Below are 24,325 nucleotides of genomic sequence, written 5' to 3' on the forward strand. Positions count from 1 at the left end.
TGGGGCCCTGCTGCTCAGAGCTGGCGTCCCAAGCCAGCTCTTAACCAACGCGCCACTTGGCTGGCCGAAAGTCTTTCTTTTAGGGCCGGCCAAGTGGCTCAGTTGGTTAAGAGCTCGCTCAAGAGTTTGAGCTCTGAGCAACAGCGGTTCGATTCCCAGCCTGAGCTGAGCAGCCGCTGAGCTGCCAACAGGTGGCAGGATGGCTCAGCTTAAAAAACAAACAAACAAACAAACAAAAAAACAAACCCAAAGTCTTTCTTTTAAACACACTTCTCCCTCTGGATTTTGTCTTTAAAAACATATTTTTGAGATCTTTCTACATAAGCACATAGAGATCTACCTCATTGTATTCCATTGTGTAGATGTCCCATAATGAATTTGTTTGATGCTTGTTTTAAAGGAATTATAGGGAAAACAAAAAATGAATTGTCCAGCCAGGCATGTACTCGTAGTTAGGAAGACAAAACACTTACTTGAGACTTAATCATGTCACAAGGACAATCATAATCTGTTCTTCTCTTTGAAAAGTCTTAATGTACTCTGAAACACTCTTATCTTGCCCAAATATATGATTCAAGACAGTTTTTTGTGAAGTAGACAGCATGTATCTTACAAGTAATTTTATTAAGGAGGTCAGTGTCATCTAGTTTGTATTTAACATTTTTATTCTTTGGGGGGATATCTCATGGATATATGACTATAGAGTCTCATAGTTAAATTTAACTTTTACATTGTAGGTCTTCGGAAAATAAATAATTTGGATTGCTCACGTTTTCTAGTGTGGGCTGCCAGACTTAATTTTTTAAAAATGAAAATTGCTAACTGGTGTCTTATGTCAAGGATTTGAAAGCTATAAATTTTATAGAGGCTTCCTTTTGGGAGGCATTTTCACCTAGTTTAATGTTTTGGCGTTACAGGCATGGTGGAACTAGTTCCTGCTTCAGATACCCTCAGGAAAATCCAAGTGGAGTACGGTGTCACTGGATCCTTTAAAGATAAACCACTTGCCGAGTGGCTGAGGAAATACAATCCCTCTGAAGAGGAATATGAAAAGGTGATTAGCATGTCTCCTTGTTCTATATAACTTGGTTAAAAAATGTATTACATAGGTTTTCAGTGCTTTTATTTTTCAGCTCCGGTGACTAGCCATTTAGTCTAAGTTGTGAAAACAGCATCTTTCTCCAAGGAAAGAAAAGACTATAAAAACAGTGCACTTAATGGCAGGAATCTGAGTGAAACTGATGCTAAATTACCCAAAAAACTTTCCAAACATGTATTTTGAGGCCAGAAAAACAGAGGTATTTATATAATCCAGAATGTTAAATTTCAGAAAGATCTTGGAAAAAGTTTTGGAAATGTGTTAAGAGTGTCTGCATCATGTCGTAGTTAAGAGCGAGATTATGGGTCAGACTGTCCAGGCTTGAATTCAGGTCCCAAGTCACTCACCATCTGTTGAGCCTCAGGCAAATGACTTAACCTCTTTGTGCCTCAATGATCTCAACTATAAAATGTTATAGTATATGTTATGATATTATAGTCTATATTATGGCTATAAAACTACAGTACTATGAGGTTATTGTGAGAATTGAATTAATATATATGAAGTGCTGCATAGCATAAATTCTGTAATTGATAGCTGTTAAAATTGGAGGCATCAATTTTTTTTTATTTTAGTATACTTTTGAATACATAAGAGAAAAGGGAAATCTCTTAGGACATAAGGCTCTAATGATCCTAAATTGGCCTAAAGAAAACTCAAGAATACTTTCAATGTTGATGTAAGCTCCCAGCTTTAATGCCATTTGCCTGCCTAGTTTATGTCAAATCATGAATGTATCACATTTGCAGATAAATACGTACAAATACTATCTGTTGATCTAAGAAAGTAGAGGAATTTTGTCTTTTGTTGGTCTTCTGAAATGTTTGAGAACACTTCCTTTTCTTCTTTGTGGTTTGGGGAAAGCAGTGCAGCAGAAGCCAATACTTTTTTATAGTAATGTTGGCTCCTTTGTGACTTCGGGTAAGTTGTTTGACACAAAATCATGGTCAGGTAACATGCACTAAGTGTCTTTTATGCATTTGGCACTTTTGTGTGCTGTACGAAGTAAGAGAGAATGTGGCATAGCGGAGCCACATTGAGTGGCTTTGAATCTTAACAATTATGTGATCTTGGGCAAATAACCTCTCTGTGTTTTCAGTAAAATGGCAGAATAATAGTACCTACATTAATGGTTTGTTGTGAGATTTAAATAAGTTAATGTATACATGCATAAAACATACATACATACATACACACACATACCCACATTGGCACATACATATGCTGTGAATGTGGGCGGGGGGAGAAAAAGAGAAACAGAGAGAGAGTAGTGCAGTGCCTGGTTTGTGATAAGTGCTGTGTAAACATTTGCTATCATCATCATCAGTAATGATTTTTGAGGGAGTATAGAATAAAATTAAACACATGGACATGTAGAGCCATATGACTGCTCCATTCGGAAATATAGTATCTTGAGAATAAACTAAATGCACATGCTTTAGATAAAAATATTCATTGTATGTATCTTGCTGTATCCTTCTGTGTGATATTATGTTAGCAATTTAATCTCCAGGACAAGCAGGACCAAAGTGAAAGGAAGGTCCCCAGCTTTGAGAAACTTAACAGATGACACATAGACACATAAGGATTCGCCAAATGGGCAAGAAAATACATTAATTATATTATTGATGTTTAAAGATATTGGGTTGTCAGAAAAGTCATGACGTACTTTTTCTGTGTTTTTTATTGCAAAAATGTGTCATGACTTTTCCAACAACCCAGTAGAAGCTTTCTTTACACATACCCTCCATACAAGCCAAAAAAAGGGAAAAATATTCTTTTATTCAGATTAACCTTTGTACCAGTGTTACCACTTGTGTTAAACAGCAGAGCCTGTGAGGAGTGGGGTTCCACAAATACGATGCTTAAAATGTGTTCAAAGGCAGCACATACCCGACGTAGGGCCTGGCGGCATCTCTGCCTACTATAAAAGACAAAAGCTAGAGAGAAGGGGCATAACCACCTTTAGAAGAGTGTTTTGTTTTGAAATATGAAAAGGCTGGCTTTTGTTACCATAATCCAGTTTATAAGTTGTTGAGAGAGTGGATTACAATAGCGTTTTCAAAGAGCGATGAATTACTTTGATCTTTGTAACCCTGCTTCCTTTATAAATATTTTTTTCCTAAAAATAATTATATATTGTTATTCTCTAGGCTTCTGAGAATTTTATCTATTCTTGTGCTGGATGCTGTGTAGCCACCTATGTTTTAGGCATCTGTGATCGACACAATGACAATATAATGCTTCGAAGCACAGGACACATGTTTCACATTGACTTCGGGAAGTTTCTGGGCCATGCACAGATGTTTGGTAGCTTCAAAAGGTACTAATATTGTTGCTGAAGAAAAGAGGCACTTCCTAGTTCACAAGCTAATGTCCCAACCTTGCCTTTTTTATTGCTGTTCTTTGCCTCGTAGTTCCCTTTGAGCATAACGGGGGATGAAAACATCCTAAGAGATGACTTTACCACAAGAATGAGTATGTGTGTATAACCTTTGCTTAGTGAATTAAGATGTATTTTATTTTATCTAGTTATTGGTACCTATTGGAAATGTTCCCATTCGTATAATGGCAATGAGTATAAAATTTTTCTCCCTCTGTTTGTAACTGCTGTGTTTGATCTCTGTCTGGGCATGTGGATTTATAAATATCACATTGGGAAAAAGTTTCATGTGTATGTTCTATCTAAATAATGAGATTATATGATGAGTTTCCTAAAAACATGAATGTTCAAGAATTAACGCAGATTCAAAACTGCCCGATGCCTCCTTTGGGAATTGCTATATGGCTTGGGTAGCTCAGTTCAATAACCATGTGATAATGGCAATAGCGCTGTTTGAATATCTTCTGTAAATAATACTTTGTGTGTACTTTCTTTTTAAATAGGGATCGGGCTCCTTTTGTGCTGACCTCTGATATGGCGTATGTCATCAATGGGGGTGAAAAGCCCACCATTCGTTTTCAGTTGTTTGTGGACCTCTGCTGTCAGGCCTATAACTTGATAAGAAAGCGAACAAACCTCTTTCTTAACCTCCTTTCACTGGTAATTCTCTTCTTTATAAGCACTTGATTTTATATTAATGCTTCTGTGTTTCAATATCTAAAAAGGATATTTTGTGATTTTAAATAAAATTTACTATAGTTTCAAATGTCAGATATGTTATTGACAATATATTTAAAATTGCTGCTATGTGAAACATGCCAGACACCATTTATAGAAAATACAAAAAACAAATCACAAGAGTAGTTGCCCTGTGGGTGAGGAGTAATAGTAACTGAAAGGGACCCCGAGGGTGTCATCTGGGATACTGGTAGATGTTTTGTGTAGTCATCTGAGTATGTTCAGATTGTGGACATATATTAAGTAAAAACAAACAAAAACGCGCTATGATTACTGAGACTGAAATTGATGTGAAAACAGCACCAGACAAAATGTCAGGTTTTACACCTATTATTCCATAAACTGACTTTGTGACTTCTTTGGCCTCGATTTTGTTTTTTTATAAGAGAATTACTTAGGTTTCTAAAACACTAACAAACTCCTCAAAACTGTGATTGTTTTTGTTTGATTTAGTTCTGATTCCTTGGCCAGCATTTAAGGAAGGGTGGGAAACAAACTTACTAAAAATTTAACTCAGAAACTTTTTTTGTCTCTCTCTGTAGATGATTCCTTCGGGGTTACCAGAGCTTACGAGTATTCAAGATTTAAAATATGTCAGAGATGCGCTTCAGCCACAAACTACAGATGCAGAAGCCACAATTTTCTTTACTAGGTAAGGCATGTTTAAGTATATTAGAGCAGGTACATACAGTTCAGCTTTGATTGGTTTTCTTTAGTATAAACAAATGCTATATATCAAAAAGCTGATTTATAGGAAAACATTGATTCACAGTATTAGCAAATAATTGTTAAAATTTTATTTACTGAATAAATTTAAAGGCTTTCCAATAGCATTTAAAAAAACATATCATTTCTCTCAAAATATGATCTCAAGGTTTATTTATATAATTTCAATTATGAACATCCCATTTATGAACTATAATATTTCTGTGAAACATTTTCTACAGTGTCAAATATAAGGTTTTTTCCCCTCAAATTGTATCTGTCCTAATCTATTTTTGAGGATTCTGTCATAACAAATTTCATGGATACTTTAAGTGCTTAAAACAGCAAACTACAACACTACCGTAGTAAATTTACTACTCTGCTGTAGTAAATTGTTATATGACATAGTACTTGAAACACTTACACTAATGATTGCATTTGAACTTGTCATTATTGCTTTAAAAGGAGCTCTTCCTGGAAAATATGTTCTGTCTGGTGACCACGTTGGTCACTGACTAGTGGAACCACCTCATTATAATGCCACAGCAGAGAGGGGCATATGAGCTCATGTTCTTTTCTTTCCTTTTTCTCTTGCCTTCTTCCTCTCAGTGGAGAAGAGGTAGAAAACACTGACTGGACTTCCCTAGTCTCAAGAGTCTGGGCTGAATTGAATTGAAGGAAGCCGACTTTTGTATAGCCTTCCAAACTAATCCTGATAATTTAAGTATTGATGGGTTTCGTTTCGTTTTGTTGTTTTTTAAAAGAGATTCGTTGGCTCCCCTGGGCAAAGCTGTACAGCAGACATATATTAGTCTGCTTGGTCTGCCATAACAAAATACCATAGACAGGTGGCCTAAACAACAGAAATTTATTTTCTCATTGTTCTGGAGGCTGGGAAGTCCAAGATCAAGGTGCTGGCTATTTTGCTTCCTGGTGAGGGCTCTACCCTGTAGACAACTGACTGCCTTCTCCCTGTTTTTTTCACATGAAGGACGGATAGAGCAAGAAAGCATGAGCGGCCTTGTCTCTTCTTATAAGTACACTAATCCTACTGGGACAGGATACCCTTATGACATCATTTAACCTTAATTACTAACCCCATAATGGCCCTATGGGGTTGGGGCTTCAGCATATGAATTTTGGTGGACACAAATGTTCAGTCTATGCATAGCAAGGCAAAAAGCTTTGTGTGAGGTTCTCTCACTTCTGTTTTTGGATCTCTTTTCACTTTCTGCTGCTTCTTGTATCCTTTGCTTGCCTAAAATATTTTATCCAGGCCCTCCTTCCAAATTTATTTCCACCAAACTCCCCATCCTGTCAAAATTTCTTTTCCCAACTGAGGAACGTTATGATTGTCTGAAGGACACTGATACCAGATTCTACTATTGTATTTAATAGAAGAGATTTTTTTTTTTTTCTTTTAGCTGAGCCATCCTACTACCTGTTGGCAGCTCAGTGGCTGCTCAGCTCGGGCTGGACTCGAACCGCTGTTGCTCAGAGNTGGCTGCTCAGCTCGGGCTGGACTCGAACCGCTGTTGCTCAGAGCTCAAACTCTTGAGCGAGCTCTTAACCAACTGAGCCACTCAGCCGGCCCTTCTTTTTTTTTTTTTAATTTGGATTACTCTGGATGCTTCCTTCTACACCTGTTTAATTGTCACCTACCCCGTTTATTACAAGGGAATGAAATAATGTAATCATCTTTTTGGCATTTTACCAATTATCTCTATCCCTAATAGCTTTTAATTAATATTGAACCTCAGATGGCTCAGGTACCCAAACCTCATTTCTTAGAGATAGTGGGATGGGATAGAAGAGAGACTTTTGTGCTAACATTTTTTGTTGGGGCGAGATACATTTTCGTGGTTTTTGGCCTATAGAATAAAGGGGATCCCTGGAAAAGTGAGAATCTGCTTAATATTTTAAAAGGAATGCAAGTGTTTTTTATCTTTTATTATGTTAAAAGAATTGAGCATGTGTTCTTATGAACATTTACTGTTAACCTCTTTTCTGATTAATTTGTAGGCTGATTGAATCAAGTTTGGGAAGCATTGCCACGAAGTTTAACTTCTTCATTCACAACCTTGCCCAGCTTCGTTTTTCTGGCATCCCTTCCAATGATGAGCCCATCCTTTCATTTTCACCCAAAACGTATTCCTTTAGACAAGATGGTCGGATCAAGGAAGTCTCTGTTTTTACTTATCATAAGAAATACAACCCAGATAAACATTACGTAAGTTTGGTTTAGGTACTTATAGAGACCCACGCCTGCATTTTTGTTGTCCTTTCTTGCTTCCTTTACTGACTCGGCTAAAGTTTCAACCTTTTTATGCTTCTCTTCCATAGATGGTCCAAAAATAAATGTACTTGGAGCATTCCTAATTTGCTCTAAAACCTTGAGGGACAAATGATACTCCTCTTTTCAGGCAACACTAAAAGGGTAGTACTCACTATTTTGCTTTTTCTCCTTCCTTATCTTCAATTTCCTCTTAATTCCAAAGGTGAAGCTTGCTCATTGTAACAAATTCAACCAATATAGAAGCATATAAAGTAACAGTCTTAAAAGTTCTCATTCTACTCTCCAGAGATGAAGTATTATTATTTTATTTTTATTTTTATTTTTTTTAGCTGAGCCATCCTGGCATCTGTTGGCAGCTCAGCGGCAGCTCAGCTCGGGCTGTGAATCGAACCGGTGACCCTGTTGCTCAGAGCTTGCAGTCTTGAGCGAGCTCTTGAAGTAGTAACACACAAATTTAAAAAACAAACAAAAAAAAACCAGGATCTTCAGTACGCTTCTCTCTACCATCCAGTAGTATAGCATTATCATTCTTTTTTTTTTTTTTTAAACTTTTATTGGAGAACAGTGTGTTTTTCCAGGACCCATCAGCTCCAAGTCAAGTAGTTGTTTCAATCTAGTTGTGGAGGGCACAGCTCAGTGGCCCATGAGGGGATCGAACCAGCAACCTTGGTGTGATGAGCACTGTGCTCTAACCCCCTGAGCTAACCGGCTGCTCCATATCATCATTTTTGATGTAATTTTTCACCCTTGTGCTAATATTTTGCAGCACTGTCAGTCTTTAAATTTTTGACAAGTTGATAAATTTTAGAAAGCGACTTTACTATTATTTTAACTTTTGCCTATTTTATTACTAGTGAATTTTTGTATGCTTACTGAGTGTTTTATCCTGATATCATTTTATTGAGTAGTTCATTCCCCGCCACAATGATTTCTCATGTCACCTTTAAATACGCTAAGTTTATATATATCCCTGAATTCATTTCTTCTGTAGGTATACCTGATCTTTCTGCACAACAGTTTACTCTTTAAAGTACTGTGACTTTATAACAGTTTAAATATCCAGTAAGATACGTTTCCCTCATAACCTAACTGCCATAAATTTTGCCTTTTTTCTCATTTACTCTCTTAAATAAGCTTATTAATATTTTCATTGGAAATGTATTAAATTTATAAATTTTGGAAGTACATTTATTATACTTAATCCTGGAAATGAAATGACTTTACCTTTCTAGGTTTTTTTTTTAGTTTCAGGTGTACAAAACAATATAATAGACATTAACACCCCTCACAAAGTGATAATCCCCCTCCGCTACACTACTACCCCTCTGACATAGTATGTAGCTGTTACAATTCCATTGACTCTACCTTTTCCAGTCCTTGTTTCTATATATTACAATGGTTAAGGTCACTCTTAGAATGTAGTTGGATGTGATATAAATTACGGTGTGTTTTATATTTGCTATTTCCTATTGGTGACATATATTACCAAGTTAAAAGCATTGGTATTACATATAATGGTCAAGCTGTAAATTTTTCTGTCAGGAAAGGTTTTATTATGAATCTAATGTCATTTCTTTTCAGATTTATGTAGTTCGAATTTTGAGGGAAGGACAGCTTGAGCCCTCATTTGTGTTCCGGACATTTGACGAATTTCAAGAACTTCACAACAAGCTCAGTATTATTTTTCCACTTTGGAAGTTACCAGGGTATGTTTCCATCCATGTACATTAATCCTTTTTTTATAGGAAACAATTTCTTTATTATCAAGTATAGGTCAAAAGCTTTGGGTTAACACTTAGTAAAAGACTATGAACCATATGTGACTTATTTTCGTTTGTATCACAGTAGTAGCCATAGACAAGTAACTAAGTTTTTGTTGAATGAGTAAGTGAATAAATGATCAAGATCTTAAACTTAACATGTGGGATTTTCTAGCTTTCTAATTTTAGTTGAAGCTTTAAATTGGTTATCTTTACCACAGTAAGCAACACAAGATAATAATTTGGACTCTTGGTTTTAAAAAATCAGATTTTAAATCACCGGAAATAATCTATTACGATCATACAGAGCTCCTCCAAAAAATAAAAAGCTGAGGCACTGAGACTTAATCAGAAACTTAGTGCTTACTTTTTTTTTTTTTTTTAAAGATTTTATTGGGGAATTGGGGGGAGTGAACAGCTCTGGGGAATCAGGGAAGGGGAACAGACAAGCCACTGTCCTTTGGTTCTTCAGTCTAGTTGTGGAGGACACTGCCTCACTGGCCCACGTTGGCACTATGATCATTGCGCTCCTCCCGGCCGAGGCAGATAGGTTGCCGGCCAGTGGACGGCCGCTCACAGCGGCCCATGGCAGCTCCCATCGGCCACTGGTTGCCCACGCCGGCTGCCGGTCACTCGTGGTAGCCTACTGCATCCTATGCCGTTGCTGGTGACCCACAGCAGCCCAGCTCCAGTTGAAGCTGCCGTTCACCATCTTAGCTGTAGAAGGCTCAGTGTCACTGGCCCACATGGGCTCCGAACCAGGGCCCTGCTGCTCAGAGCCCGCGCTCCTAACCAACCAGCCACTCGGCTGGCCCTCTTAGTGTTTACTTTTGTATCTGATACCCTTTGGAAATCCTCAGTTTTCATGTAGCTTAATGACTCATAGATTTCCTGTGTCAAGTTCCTCATATTCTTCTCAGACTAGATTTCAAAAGTAAAGAGGCATCAAAGTGGGTATCAGAGTTTATTTCCACGTGCAGTCTCATTTTCCACAGCCACCACAATAAGCAGAGTTCAGATTATCTTGATTTGGGCCATATGTCGTTTGTGATTTTACTGGTATCTACAATAGCTATGGCTGACTGAATAATGATTATTTTGGAGGATAAGATCTACATAAAATATTTGTGAATGATTAATGTTGAGAACAAATAAGTAGAAAATAAGTAATAAATATAGCAAATTAGCAAAACCATATACTTTTTGTAACAGTTCATAAAAGAATAATGGATACTTGAACTATTCCATCTCTAGTACTTTGAAGAGAAATCACAAAATTTACTTTATAGTGGATTAAGACTCTACTTTGTATTTAAGTATATAAAAACTACTTCTAAGTAAATATTGTACTTGATTCTATAAATACTTCCAGATGAAATAATTTAAATCTCACTTGCACTTGTTATTGTTTGTCTTTTGTAGCTTTCCTAATAAGATGGTTCTAGGAAGAACACACATAAAAGATGTAGCAGCCAAAAGAAAAATTGAATTAAACAGTTACTTACAAAGTTTGATGAGTGCTTCAACGGATGTAGCAGAGGTGAATGTCCTAACTGAAAAATAACATACTGGTTTTTTTGTGCTATATAATATTTAAACTAATGGATCTCTTTCCTCTTCTATCTTAGTGTGATCTTGTTTGTACTTTTTTTCACCCTTTACTTCGCGATGAGAAAGCTGAAGGCATAGCTAGGTCTGCAGGTGAGATTTTTTTTTTTCTTTATTGATAGTCCATGGCTTCCCTATGGTCTGTAGTTCTGTAACTTCTCGGTGGATGTGGTCTATGACAGTAGAGTTACTAGCTGTAGTTCAGCGAGAATGAGAGGAGGGTATTCTTTCTAAGCCAGTGTATTTCTAGATAAATATACTTTCCTACTATTACTGAAGTATGTATCCAGTGGCTAGGTTCTTGCCCTTCTTTTTAACCCCACATGTTACGGTCCTGGAGTTAAAGCAAAAATGTTTTGTTGCAGCTCGAACCACTGCAAGCAAGAGAAAATAAACATGAACATATTTATATTTTCAGATGCAGGTCCCTTCAGTCCAACTCCAGGCCAAATAGGAGGAGCAGTGAAATTGTCTGTCTCTTACCGAAATGGTACTCTTTTCATCATGGTGATGCACATCAAAGATCTTGTGAGTGATTACAAATAATGATGGTTATAGAGGAAACCCATACCTTGGTAGGAAGCATTACTGTTAAGGGAATGCTTTTCTTTATAGGTTACTGAAGATGGGGCTGACCCAAATCCATATGTCAAAACATACCTGCTTCCAGATACCCACAAAACATCCAAACGTAAAACCAAAATTTCACGAAAAACTAGGAATCCAACATTCAACGAAATGGTAAGTTAAAATCATTTCTAAAAAATTCCTAGATTTTTGTTTGAAATTTAAAATGTTTGTATTGGTTGCTGAACTATTTATTGCACTAGTAAAGCAAATCAGTAGCAGTCCAGTGACATTTAACAAAGTGATGCAGATTTGAACCTCTATCGTAGACCTTAGGTTTTTTGGGGTTTTTTTAAGATTTTTTTTTTTTTTTTTTTTTTTTAATAGCTGAGCCATCCTGCTTGGCAGCTCAGCGGCTGCTCAGCTCGGGCTGGACTCGAACCGCTGTTGCTCAGAGCTCAAACTCTTGAGCGAGCTCTTAACCAACTGAGCCACTCGGCCGGCCCTTAAGATTTTTTTTTAATTGGGGAATTGTGGGATGGGAACAGCGTTGGGGAATTGGGGGAAGGGGAACAGACAAGTTGCTGTCCTTTTTTTGTTCTTTTTTCTAGTTGTGGAGGACGTTGCTTCACTGGCCCAAGTTGGCACCATCATTGCGCTCTTCCCGAGTGAGGCAGATGAGTCGCCGGCTGCTGGCTACACATGGTAGCCCATGGCAACCCACTACCACAGGGGCTGCAGCCTATGCCATTGCCGGTGACTCACAGCAGCCCAGCTCCAGGTTGAGCTGTTGTTCAGCATCTTAGCTGTAGAGGGCAGTGTCACTGGCCCTCATATGTGGGATCCGAACCAGGGCCCTCTGGTGTCCCAAGCCAGCTCCTTCACCAACATGCCACTCGGCTGGCCCTAGACCTTAGGTTTTTAAGAAGATCTTAGGGGCCATTATTCTTCTGCCTTTCCAGTGCTTGAACCCCTTCTACAGCATTTTCTAGAAAGGTGTCCAGTCTGCTGAAATACTTCCAGGCCATCCACTTTGTTTGGGGCAGCTCCAACTCTTAGATTATTTTGTACACAGAACTGACATCTCCCTTCATGTAAGTTTGCCTCTGTGGGCCTCAGTTGTACCTGTTGGAATCACACTGAACTACTCTTTTCCTACTTCTACATGGCAGCCCTTCACGTAATTGAAGTTGAAATGCCCTTCCTGTTTATTCCTTTAAAACATCTTCAGAACCTTCACCTTTGCCTGATAGGATGTAGTTTCAAAATCCCCCTCCTTCTAATGTGTTGTGGTCTGTGAGCAGCCCTCTTAAACAGAGTGCTCCAAACAGAAGACAGTAAGCAAAGCACCAGCCGAACAGTGCGGAGCAGAGCCGTGACTTTGCTTAGCTACTAGAGTCAGTCAACTTAGATGTAGATGGCTCATCTATTAAAACCCACTGACCTTAGTCAAGTACGTACTTCTTTAGGATAAACGCCACATTATTTGTGTGCGTTAACATTACCTCCACACAAAATGTCTGGATAGAGATCTGAGGGCAAATAATTCTGAATAGTCATCAAGGTTATACATTTATTAAAATCACAGTGTATCGTTTCAGCCCTTTAAAAGCGTATAATATGTTTGGTGAAGACCAATTGGTATTCCGAAAAAGTATTGGCTTTTTTCTAGTTAGTATTGTACTTTCAAGAAAATGAAATGTATTCAGTTTATTAGTTCTTATAAGTCAAACAGTGAGAAGGACTATATTAAGAAAATGTTTCTCAGAAGTTATTGTGAGGCTTTCTTGAAGAAAATAAAAAAGAATTCTAAGTGTTGAATATGGTGGGTGAAACTCCAGATTCAGTGTAAACTGAATTTATAGTTGGTGAATTTGCATTGAATTATGGATACTCAGGAATTATCATTTCATGCTATATAAAAATCCAACAGAAAAAAGACAGCAAAAGGAAGCTTTAATTCATTTTTTTGTAAAATAATTATAATTATGCTATCCCAGCTACTTCCTTCCAGTCTCATTTTCCAGCTATTATATCATCTTAATGCATGCGGCCAAAGTAATTTCTTTTCTCTTCTCCATATCTCCATCTTAGAAAAACCATATTTTTAGTTTTTAGCCAATAATTTCTACTTTGTGCATTGCTACGTCAGGCACTCAGAAGCATGTGAATACAATCCAAGACTCCTGAAATATATCTCAAGTATAAGACAAATTCCACCAGATGTGTCGTAATCAAATGTCATTAATTGTAGTCACTGTCTGACTAATAATCTCGCTTATGTTTTTACTTAAAATAATCCAAGAAACCAAATAATTTGTAACTTTCTGTTTCTTTTTTGCCTTTGCTGTAGCTTGTGTACAGTGGATATAGCAAAGAAACATTGAGACAGAGAAAACTTCAACTAAGTGTACTCAGTGCTGAATCGCTGCGGGAGAATTTTTTCTTGGGTGGAATAACCCTGCCTCTGAAAGATTTCAACTTGAGCAAAGAGACCGTTAAGTGGTATCAGCTGACTGCTGCAACTTATTTATAAGCTAGTGAATGTCTGAGCTTTGGAAGCACAAACAGTTATAAATATGTGCGCGCACACACACACACATACACTTGAGAACTTTGTATAGTATTTTTATATTTGGACAGAAATTGTAAAGTAAATGTACTTGCTGCATTTCAGCACGTGTTGGACCAACAGTCACATACCTAACTTTTATGAATTTGTTGAAGACATTGCCGTTTTAAAGTCATTATATAGAATGCTATAAACCCTAAACTTAATATATATTAACTCCTGAAAAAGACTTTGAGTTGGTGAAGGATTTCATCCTCTCGTGATTAATTCAGAGTCATAGCTTTAGTTTGGTGTAGTTTGCATTGTTTCTTACACAGACACAGCATGTTTGTTTTCGTGTTTTTGCACCTTCTGCAGCCTTTACCACTGTGCATGTTTGCAAACACCAAAGGACGGGAACGGTGCAGGGTGTTACCATAAAACGCAGCTGCTGTTCACAGGGCTGAAAAGCAAAGCACAAACAATAGATAGTTATGTTAAGAACTACTAAGTAGTTTAGAGAAGTAAGGGGAAATAATACTGATTTTTATTATTCATGTCTTTAAAGCCCTTTTCAGAATTAAGTGCCAATCACTGAAGTTGTAAATAATGGTGCCTTCACTTCACAGGCTTCCCTGGCACTTCATTCTGATATTTTTTTCCTGACTTGATAAATATTTAGTAAGTAGTTTTCACTCACTTTCAACTTACTCAAGACAAAAAATTATGTATATTTACTAGCATATACTAGTATAGTATATTTTTCCCATAGAAAGATCATTTTCTCTACTCCTGATGTATGACTTAGTTATTTAAACAGTCAGCCATTTGATTTGTTTTTGTTGCCCAGTAACTGAATGAGATTCATTGATGTAGCTGTACACTAAATTCCATCATTCCGTTACAATCCTACATTTATTCCTAGGAGTGTGAGTTGCAGTTTGGTAGTTTCGCTTCCGTATATCTATACTCCACTCCTGCATTAAACAAGTGAAAATTGTTTACCCATTTTCCCATACCTGTTTGGTAGAAGAACTCCATGCGTAGGTCAGACTCTTCACAAGAGGCCCAGGACAAGAATTCTAGGGTCCAGATTGAATTTTAATATAGATTTTGATGGCAAAGTTTGTCTTGTAAGCTGTCCTACTGACATTTGTAAACATTGTACATTCACGTAAATCACTCTACTTAATATGATTCAGAATCATAAGGGACATGATTGAAATTATTCTACAGCAACCATTAAGAATAATATTCGTTTTTATAGTTATTCATTCAACTTCACACAGTTAAGAATATACAATATTCTCATGGCTAAAATAGAAATTCGCTTTTTAAATTAGAGATTGTAGCAATCTCGGTGCTGTGAGATAACTGACAAAATATGCAATGAAGAATACCAAGAAAGGATAATTCAGTTGTCCAGAACAGAATTTTTACAAACTGTGCAAATGTTTAACGAAAGTGATGATACCTGCAGAGCAGAAATAGAAGAGTTGAGGATGTATCAATGGGACGGACTTTTTAACAAAAAACAAAAACTTGAAATTTTTGGTGCCTAACACTAATGGTCCATTTGTAGGAAACCTTGTGAGTATGCTATATGAATGTCACCATCGTTTATTTTCTTTTTCCACATATAGTTAACATTTTCATAAAGTGTATAAGTAGCTTTGCAAATGTAAAGAAGTACTAGATAGTTTCATTTAAACTTTTGAGACCTAATTCCATTCCATGAGTTGTCACTTAGCCACTGTAAAATGAAAGTACAGTTTTGGTAAAAGGTCATTATTGAATTCAATGTATACTGCCTATTTGTAGTTCGTTATTGCAGTGTCTCTTAGCACAAATAATAGAACTAGAAAATGTGATGTCACTTTTCAATTATAAGAAATCTGGATTCTTATCTAAAAGTGTATATTATGATTAATACTGTACAGTTAACAGAGTTCAGAACAAGTGGTAATGTTTTCTCTTAATTTAACTCATTTTGTGCATTTTTTGGTCATTAAAATACCACACACACTTAACATATATTTTAATATAAGTTATTTCTTTGTGAAATACTAATCTTTAGCCCTTACCAAAAAAAAGGGGGGTGGGGGGCAGAGGCGCCTTTTTGCACTACTATCAATAGATTTTAAATCAGTTGTTTTTTTTAACATTTTTTTAAAGCTTGCATTAAAGTAAATCAAACAAAAGTTTAAACAAACCGGCCAAGACACTAATTTTTATGTATACTCACAAAGTTTTGTATCTTTATCGAATAAAAATAATTACGCTACACGTAAGTCCTGCACCAGAAGAATTCTTTCCTCTTGCAGTGTTTTGGGACTTGAAAATAATGGTTTACTCCAAGAAGCTATTATTTTCTCTACTGAGGAACCCAATGTATGAACTTGCACTGACATTCTTATTATTGCCTTTATAAAAATCATAGGTATCTAAACGTTAAGGCATGAATGACCTTTGATAAAGTATTCTTTTATGTTTTCAAATTAAAGTTGTATAAAATTTTCAATATCTTGCCTTAAATGGGATAACTATTTTTTCTAGGATTCAAGTATTGTTGCATTTAAAAAAGGAAACAGTCAATTTTGATACTTCAGATAAAAAAGGACTAAAGCGGCACTCTTTATCTTTAATCAAAAGATTTACTTACATGCAGGTTTGACTAGCAGTGCAAATATGAATGAATATAGCAATTAGTCTCATCTATAAGAACCAAATACTTTAATTATATTAAGGTAGTGAATAAAGATGTATGATATTTTATTAATACCTTGAATATATTCAGTGGATTGGATGTGACTTCGTAACTGTACTATGATTGTATTAAAATATTTCTGGAATAAAGGAACACTGCTTTCATTTCTTATCTACATATTAACATTTTTGGTTCCAAACTTTGAGCTCACTGTTGCTGTTCTTTGCATCTCACCCAGGAGTTTATTAGGTTCAAATAATGCTGAATTTCAGAACTGGCCTGTCAGTTGCCCCTAAAGATGTCCAAATAGAGTGTCTGATTTCTAAGTGTGGTTCTTTGAAGGTCTGAATTGCCACGTTCCTAGAGCCTCATCACCATTTCATAGAAGTGAAATGCTTCAGTATGGTCCCTGGCTTTTGGTAGTTTATTTAAATATTAAATAGTGTGGTAACAGCCATGTTATAGACATATCTACACAACAGGGGAATGTCAATTCTATACCATACTGTAACATGTAAAAGAGCCCAGAGACCATGAAAAGCAATAAATTAAACAACTAGAGCCAGTTTCTTGGGAGTGATGAACTCAATTTCTGTTACAAAAAAACAAACTTTATTTCACCCATACTCTTTTGAAACTCTTTATCATGTAAATTTTAGACATATACAGAATTAGACAACAGTATAATGAACTCCATGAATGAATCCATCAGATACCTTCAACAGTCATTACCTTGGGGCTAATCTTATTTAATCTATATATTTTTTTATCTATATTAACTAGGATGTGCCTAGGTGCAGGTATCTTTATTTTTTTCTATTTAGGATTCTTAATTCTGGATCAGTAATATCAGTTCTGATGACTTCTCCAATTCACTACTCTCTTCAACTGTTTAACTCATCTACTGAGTTCTTAATTTTGGTTGTTGTATTTTTCATTTCTATAACAACTATTTTGTTATTTTGTTTGTTTGAATCATGATCCAGGAAAGACACAAGACTGACAAAATCAATAGGGAAAGAACAGATTTTTCAACAAATGGTGCTGGGACAATTAGATAACCACATGCAAAAGAATGAAGTAGGACTCTTACAACATATACAAAAAAATTAGTTCAAAATGGATCAAAGACCTAAACATAGCTAAAATTATAAACTCTTAGAAGAAAGCATAGGTGTCCATCTTTGTAACCTTGGATTAGACAAGGGTTTCTTAATCTGACAAAAAGCACAAGCAACAAAAGAAAAATAGATACATTGGACTTTATCAAAATTAAAAACTTGTGCATCAAAGGACAATATTAAAGTAAAAGGACAACTCACAGAATGGGAGAGAATAGCCACAAATCATATCTGATAAGGGTCTGATATCCAGAATGTATAAAGAACTTAACCCTACCAGACCGCTGTACTGATTTTTCGGTAATTTCTAATCATGTCTGTGTTGTGTGCATGGAAAAGCACTCCAGGTACAACAAGCAAAATCCTGGAGTGTCTTACAAACAATCCATGCAAGAAAGGTGAAGAGCAACATCTGGTGCTCACTTTGCAAGAGGTACCTCTGTGTGAAACAAGGCTCATCCTGCTGGGTGGATTGGCACACAAAGGTGGAATACTGGCGCTAGATGAAAGGTAGACCTATTTTCTACAGTGTCTCCAAGTTCCATCTTATTCCAACCACTTGTTTGCATGTAACTAACATTTTTCTATATCATGTTGGTTTTTTCTCTTTAAAGCTCAGGAGCCCAGGTATAGGGGGCAGTTAGGTTCAGGGCCTCAAGTCTGGTAGGGTTAAAACAGCAGAGAGCCAACCCAATTTCTATATAGGCAAAGGACTGAATAGACATTTCTCCAAAATAGCCAACAATCATATGAAAAGATGCTCAACCTCAGGGGAGTAATAAGTGATCTGATTTACGTTTTTAAAATATCACTGACTGCTAGGTGGAGAATGGGTTATATGTGTTTGGGGTGGAGGGGAACATGAGTAAAAGTACAAACAGCTGGGATACCACTGAGTTGCCCATATGAGAGCTGGTGGCTTGGATTGGGGATAGCAGTGGGAATGGAGAGAAGTGAATGTGACATTTTTGTGGTAGAGCTGAGATGACTAATGGCAATTAGACAAAAAGGAAAAATCAAATGGGTAGTGTTTAACTGAAAAGGGACCTGGAGTGGGTAGGTAGGGGTGAGGATTGGGATTTGGAGCCATGTTTAAAACCTATTCCATATCTGGGCTGAAGATGTAAATTTGGCTAACGATAAGAATGCATCTTTGCTAGGAAAAATAGATTACCCAATTTGAAGGAAATTTTTTTTTTTAAGATTTTGTTGGGGAATTGGAGGGGAACAGACAAGTTGCTGTACTTTTTTGTTCTTCAGTCTAGTGGTGGAGGACTTCGCTTCACTGGTCCACGTTGGTATTATCATTGTGCTCTTCCCGGGTGAGGCAGTCGCCCCGTGGCCATTGGCTGGCCTTTCACCGCAGCTCACAAAAGCTCACGCCAGCTGCGGGCCAGCCTCACTGCAGCCTACGCTGTTGCCTCTACTCATGGTCGAGCTCCAGGTCGAGCTGCTGTTCACCATCTTAGCTGTAGAGAGCGCAGCGTCACTGGTCCTCATGTGGGATCCGAACCAGTGCCCTGCTGCTCAGACCTGGTGTCCCAAGCCAACTAACTCCTAACCAACGTGCCAGCCCTTGAGTGAAATTCTTAATGCTTTGGAAAGTTACTCATCAAATAGTAGTGACAGGTTGAAAGAGTAGGGGAGGCGGGATGATTTAGTACCTAGTTTCAAAATCTCACCAGTTCAAACTTGACGGCTGTCATTTATTGATTTCACCTCCCTCCCTCCCCATGTTTTTGAACAAGCCCCTTCGTTTGCCCATGCTTTCAACGCATTCCTTCCTACCAGCACTGAGTCAATCCTAAGAGTTTCAGTGGCAGGTCCTTTTACCAAGAAGCCCAAATGCCTCCTTATCTCCACCATCCTCCACACTTCCCTTCGCCTCCCTATATCTAGCTCCTGCCTTTGCAGTCTTGTTTCCAAAGCGTCTCCTCCTCCCCCTAAACCCCCTCCGTTCAACTCTCTCACTCCGGCACGCGGCTCAGTGAGGCTTTGCCCAACACTCCTCCCCACCAAGCCAAGCACGCCACAGACCAGTGTGAGCAAAAGTGTGGAGGGGGGGCCGGCCGAGTGGCGCATTGGTTAAGAGCTGGCTTGGGACACCAGAGGCTGGGTTCGGATCCCACATATGAGGGCCAGTGACACTGCCCTCCACAGCTAAGATGCTGAACAACAGCTCAACCTGGAGCTGGGCTGCCGTGAGTCGCTGGTGATGGCGTAGGCTGCAGCCCCTGTGGCAGTGGGTTGCCATGGGTACTGTGTGTAGCCAGCAGCCAGCGAGAGTGGCCAGCAGCCGCAGTGAGCGGCCGTCCAGAAGCTGGCGACTGATCTGCCTCGCCAGGGAAGAGCGCAATGATGGTGCCAACTTGGGCCAGTGAAGCAACGTCCTCCACAACTAGACTGAAGAACAAAAGGACATCAACTTGTCTGTTACTCTTCCCCGATTCCCCAATGCTGTTCCCATCCCCCAATTCCCCAATAAAATCTTTAAAAAAAAAAAAGTGTGGAGGGGTGCCAGGTGGGGGTAGAGAGAGGGTAGGGCCCCGCCAGTGCCTGCATCAAAACCCTGGGCCGGTACTTCTCCCTGGTCAGTGATCCCTCCCTTGTGAGATTAGGATTAGCTCTGGCTGGGTGTTAATCATTACCATTAATTACTTCAAGTGTAGGCACTTATCACCATGGTATTGTACCTGAGCATATTAAGGGCTGAAGCCCACCGAGGTTTCTAGTACCAAGATAAGGACTGGCGCTGCTGAATGAACAATATCAAACTGTATGGCTGAACTTAAGGCACCCAAATTCTGTGGTGTCGGGGGCACAGATAACGGCCTTTCCAAGGACAGGGACTAGGTCCACCGCCCCCTGCAGCTGTCGGCTTCATGCCGACTCCCAGTCCTGGATCCGAACCTGCACTATCTTGGTTTGAGCAGCACTTCCAGAAGTGTACAGGTCCCGCTGGAAAAGGGCTCAACTTTCCGCTCCACCCACGAGCCTCCTCAAGGGCCGATGCACGCCGGGATGTGTAGTCCTGTGGATTGAGAAATCTCCCCCATTCAAATGCATTTCGGGATATGCAGTTACGCGGACGCCGAGAGCCACGCAGCGTAACCCCGCCTCCCGCATGAAGCGGGAACGTGTGAGGTCATTTCCTGAGTGCTGGGTGGCTTCCGGAAGTTCTTACAACCCTCGCTCTTTTTCGTTGCTTGACCACCGCCATCATGGGTCGCATGCATGCTCCCGGGTGAGCTCCGATTTCCCTGCAAATTGCAGGGCACGGCCGTGGAAATGGGGGGAAGGGAGGAGTGTGGGCAGCGGGTCGAGGGGATGATGTTCTGGGTTGATGATGTGGCGCGGACTGCCTCTTTATCCTAAGACTGCTTCTCTCCCCAGGAAGGGCCTGTCCCAGTCGGCTCTGCCGTACCGCCGCAGCGTCCCCACCGTAAGTAGCGTGCGGGGCTCGGGGGAAGGTGGGGGGATGAGGATGCCATTCGTTGCTCCGGAGAAGTGACGCCGGCATGCGGGCTGTGTGGGCCATGTGTGCGCGAGGAGCGCGACTTTGAGGGTGGAGGGACCGCTGTGCGCAGGGGCCGTCCCTGGTTTCTCGTCCTAAGGCCCTTTCTTTCCCACAAACAGTGGCTGAAGCTGACATCTGATGATGTGAAGGAGCAGATCTACAAACTGGCTAAGAAGGGGCTGACTCCCTCACAGATCGGTGAGCGCGTTTGTGGAATGGAGCCTCTTCCGCCTGCCCTCGTCTAACTTGCTGAAAAAAGACTGGGGTGAATGTGCCCCATTCGTGCCTAGAAAACCGTTCGCCCTCTTTCCTGGCTTTACTGTTGATGACCGAGACCTGGTCGTCACTTGTTGAACTCTCAAATTCTCACTCGGACGATAAAATTATTAACACGTGCTGCAAAATTGAATGAGTACTTACTATGAGCTAGACACTGTCGTTCAGTGCCTTGTTCTAAGAACTTGACATATACTTGCCTCGTTTAATTCTAACAGCAATACTTTCAAATACATGCTAGTAGTTTTACCCATCCTGACAACTGAGGAAACGGAGGCACAGTGTAGTTATAGAACTAGCCCCAAATCACACAGCTGTTGAATGAAGGAGTTGGGATTGGACTCACAGCCCTTGTCACAGTTTCTCAGTTAGGTGTGATTTGAGTCTCAGCTGTGTGTGACTTTGCAAGTGGCTTCATTCGGCAAATGTGTGCCTGCTATGTGGTTCTGAAAGCTGAGGATACAGTAGTCGGAAAAGGGCAAAATATCTGCCCTCCTGGAACTTGATGATCTAGTGGGGGTATCACACACAATAGGAAGTACATAGTAGATTGTCAAGTAGTCATATGTGCTGTTTTGAGAGTTAAGGAAAATAACGTACATAAAATACTTAGAAGATCTGATGTTCTTAATAAACTTTTATAGATGGTTTTAATTAGCTTTGGTGTCCATCCAGCAAGCTCGTTATGATGATGGTCTTCCAACATTCGCAGTTTCTAACATATTATTTCATTTTCAGGTGTGATCCTGAGAGACTCGCATGGTGTTGCACAAGTACGTTTTGTGACAGGCAATAAAATCCTGAGAATTCTTAAGTCCAAAGGACTTGCGCCTGATCTTCCTGAGGATCTCTACCATTTAATTAAGAAAGCTGTTGCCGTTCGAAAGCATCTTGAGAGAAATAGAAAGGTAAGCGCATAGGCCTGCTTGTTCTAATTTATTTCAGTAAAATGTAATGCTTTGGATTTGGATTATCTAAGGTGGTTAAGGACAAAATCTGGTCACACTAAAGTTGCTTTGAAATAAAAATTCTGGAAGAGATTGGCGGGATGGTCTTGGCCTCCTCTAGACAGTCTGTTCAGTTGATTGAAAATGTTGAGGTGTTTATTTGCCGAGTTATGCAAAGCATTCCTTCTCGGTCTTCTGGAAACTAAATTCCCTTAAGGAATTAAGGTAGCCACATGAACCCTGGCCTGTGATTCTATTACAGGGTAACTGTTTTCATTAAAGTGCATGGTGTCTATATATTCCTTTGTTAATAAATAGTGTTTGATAATGTTTAGTTGTTTGAATAGTTTTTTTGAATTCTAATTTTTTTATTTTTAGGATAAGGATGCTAAATTCCGTCTGATTCTGATCGAGAGCCGTATTCACCGGTTGGCTCGATATTATAAGACCAAACGAGTCCTCCCCCCCAATTGGAAATAGTAAGTATCAGCCTTATTTGTTAACAAGTTAGCCAGAAAGTAAATAGAGTAAAAGGACTGTTAGTAAGGTGTTAGGTCGTGGCTATATGGTCAACCACTCTTTCATTTCTGCTACTATAGCAGGAATACAGCCATAGATGATACATAAATATGTGGGTGTCTGGCTGTGTTCCACTGAAACTTTAGATAGTGGGTAAAATTCCAGTTCATACTACTGCTCCCAGGTTTTCATGTTGTCTTCTTTTTTGTGTCAGTTGCTCACTATGATGATTGATTTCCAAACATTCGCAGTTTCCACCAGAAAGGTTTTTTCCTTATGTTGGCCAGTTCTTCCTTGGATGTCTGAGTGAGCATCTTAATTCATTATGCTTCAGCACAATGAACTGATTCAAGAACTCAGCAGTTTGGTGCACTTAATATAGTTGGGGTTTATTTTAGCTGTTTGGAAATAAGTCCATTAGCTGGGAAATTCTATGGATGAATATGGAGGACCTGTATTAATTCCGTCTTCTCCCCTCCTTTTTCCTTTTCAGCGAGTCATCCACGGCCTCTGCCCTGGTCGCATAAATTTGTCTATGTACTCAAGGAATAAAATCATTGTTTAACTAGAAACATGTTTTGTATTTCTTTCCTTAAAAAATTATCAGTGATTCGTATATGTTGCTCTTTTTTGATTTGGAAGTGTGTTTTAGCAGAATTAGAATTGTGTAAGTCTGCAGAGCAATAAGATAGCATCCATTGTTGCATCCGTTTATAATTGCATCAAGTTGAGCAGTTTAGGTGGTATAGGGGTGCTGGAAGAAACTAGGAAGTAGTAGTGACTTAGTTGTTTTAATGTTACAGGAAAAATGTTTCCAAGTATTTGATACATTTGATGTTAAATGCTAGGTACAACTGTGATAGATGTTACCCAGAGTGTAGTATCAGAAATACACATGAAAGTGTCTGGAGAAAGGAGCATCTTTAGTGTGGAGAGACTTAAGGTGGTGGTGATATTTTTTCCCAGACTTGCTGGTGAGGCTAAAAGATGAGGAAGAAGAGATGCAGCAAACAGTAAGCAAGCACAGTTCATCTGGAGCAGAGGGAACAGGAGGAACTGAGGGGAACTCAGGCTCCTGAGCTTGGCAACTTTTGAATGGGTTAAAATAAATAAAATTTACTCACCCGGATGTTGTCAGAATATTGGGTATCCCTGTTTGAATGAGGCAATTCTGTTGAACAACTGGAATGAGCTTTTCAAGATTTTAAGACCAATAAATGAAAACTGCGTGTTTGGCTGGTTTACAAAGCCACGCTCCTTCAGGATACAGGAAAAGTTCAATCAGGCCATTTGAGTGTACCACCTTTTTTCTAAGTTTATACTTAATAAGAAGCTTTTTACTTAGGTGTTACCCTAAGTAGTAATCAAAGTTGTGTTTGAAATCACACTATTAAGCGAAATAGAACAAGTAGAGAACCATATGATTTTACTGATATGTGGTATATAAAACTGAAAACAAAAGAACAAGAAAAACAAATGAAGAAACAAAAAGTCATAGACACAGGCAACAGTTTAGTGGTTACCCAGAGGG

General features: G+C 38.8%; 2 protein-coding genes across 3 annotated transcripts in view; both read left to right on the forward strand.

Annotated features, from left to right (window-relative positions):
• Positions 1-16,578, forward strand: part of PIK3C2A (phosphatidylinositol-4-phosphate 3-kinase catalytic subunit type 2 alpha) — a 99,352-nt gene extending 82,774 nt beyond the window's left edge. For both annotated transcript variants that reach the window (XM_019652552.1, XM_019652553.1), the window contains exons 23-33: positions 918-1,054; positions 3,253-3,422; positions 3,986-4,142; positions 4,763-4,872; positions 6,948-7,155; positions 8,803-8,927; positions 10,404-10,521; positions 10,610-10,682; positions 11,008-11,117; positions 11,205-11,330; positions 13,510-16,578. In XM_019652552.1, the coding sequence (XP_019508097.1) occupies positions 918-1,054; positions 3,253-3,422; positions 3,986-4,142; positions 4,763-4,872; positions 6,948-7,155; positions 8,803-8,927; positions 10,404-10,521; positions 10,610-10,682; positions 11,008-11,117; positions 11,205-11,330; positions 13,510-13,692 (1,517 nt within the window). In that variant the 3' untranslated portion in view covers positions 13,693-16,578. The remainder of the gene's footprint in view (positions 1-917; positions 1,055-3,252; positions 3,423-3,985; positions 4,143-4,762; positions 4,873-6,947; positions 7,156-8,802; positions 8,928-10,403; positions 10,522-10,609; positions 10,683-11,007; positions 11,118-11,204; positions 11,331-13,509) is intronic.
• A 4,107-nt stretch (positions 16,579-20,685) lies between these two features.
• On the forward strand, positions 20,686-23,366 carry RPS13 (ribosomal protein S13). Its single transcript, XM_019652525.1, has 6 exons — positions 20,686-20,779; positions 20,929-20,977; positions 21,172-21,250; positions 22,067-22,236; positions 22,654-22,754; positions 23,288-23,366. Exons 1-6 carry the CDS (start codon positions 20,757-20,759, stop codon positions 23,319-23,321), a joined length of 456 nt encoding a protein of 151 aa, XP_019508070.1. The 5' UTR covers positions 20,686-20,756; the 3' UTR covers positions 23,322-23,366.
• The last annotated feature ends 959 nt before the right edge of the window (positions 23,367-24,325 follow it).

The sequence above is a fragment of the Hipposideros armiger genome, unplaced genomic scaffold (genome assembly GCF_001890085.2).
Source record: "Hipposideros armiger isolate ML-2016 unplaced genomic scaffold, ASM189008v1 scaffold_181, whole genome shotgun sequence".
Classification (NCBI taxonomy): Eukaryota; Metazoa; Chordata; class Mammalia; order Chiroptera; family Hipposideridae; genus Hipposideros; species Hipposideros armiger.

Coding starts and splice junctions, on each gene's coding strand:
- RPS13 (XM_019652525.1), top strand. CDS start 20,757: ATGGGTCGCATGCATGCTCCCGG. Junction 22,237..22,653: donor ATCTTGAGAGAAATAGAAAG/GTAAGCGCATAG, acceptor TTTTATTTTTAG/GATAAGGATGCTAAATTCCG. Junction 22,755..23,287: donor CTCCCCCCCAATTGGAAATA/GTAAGTATCAGC, acceptor TTTCCTTTTCAG/CGAGTCATCCACGGCCTCTG.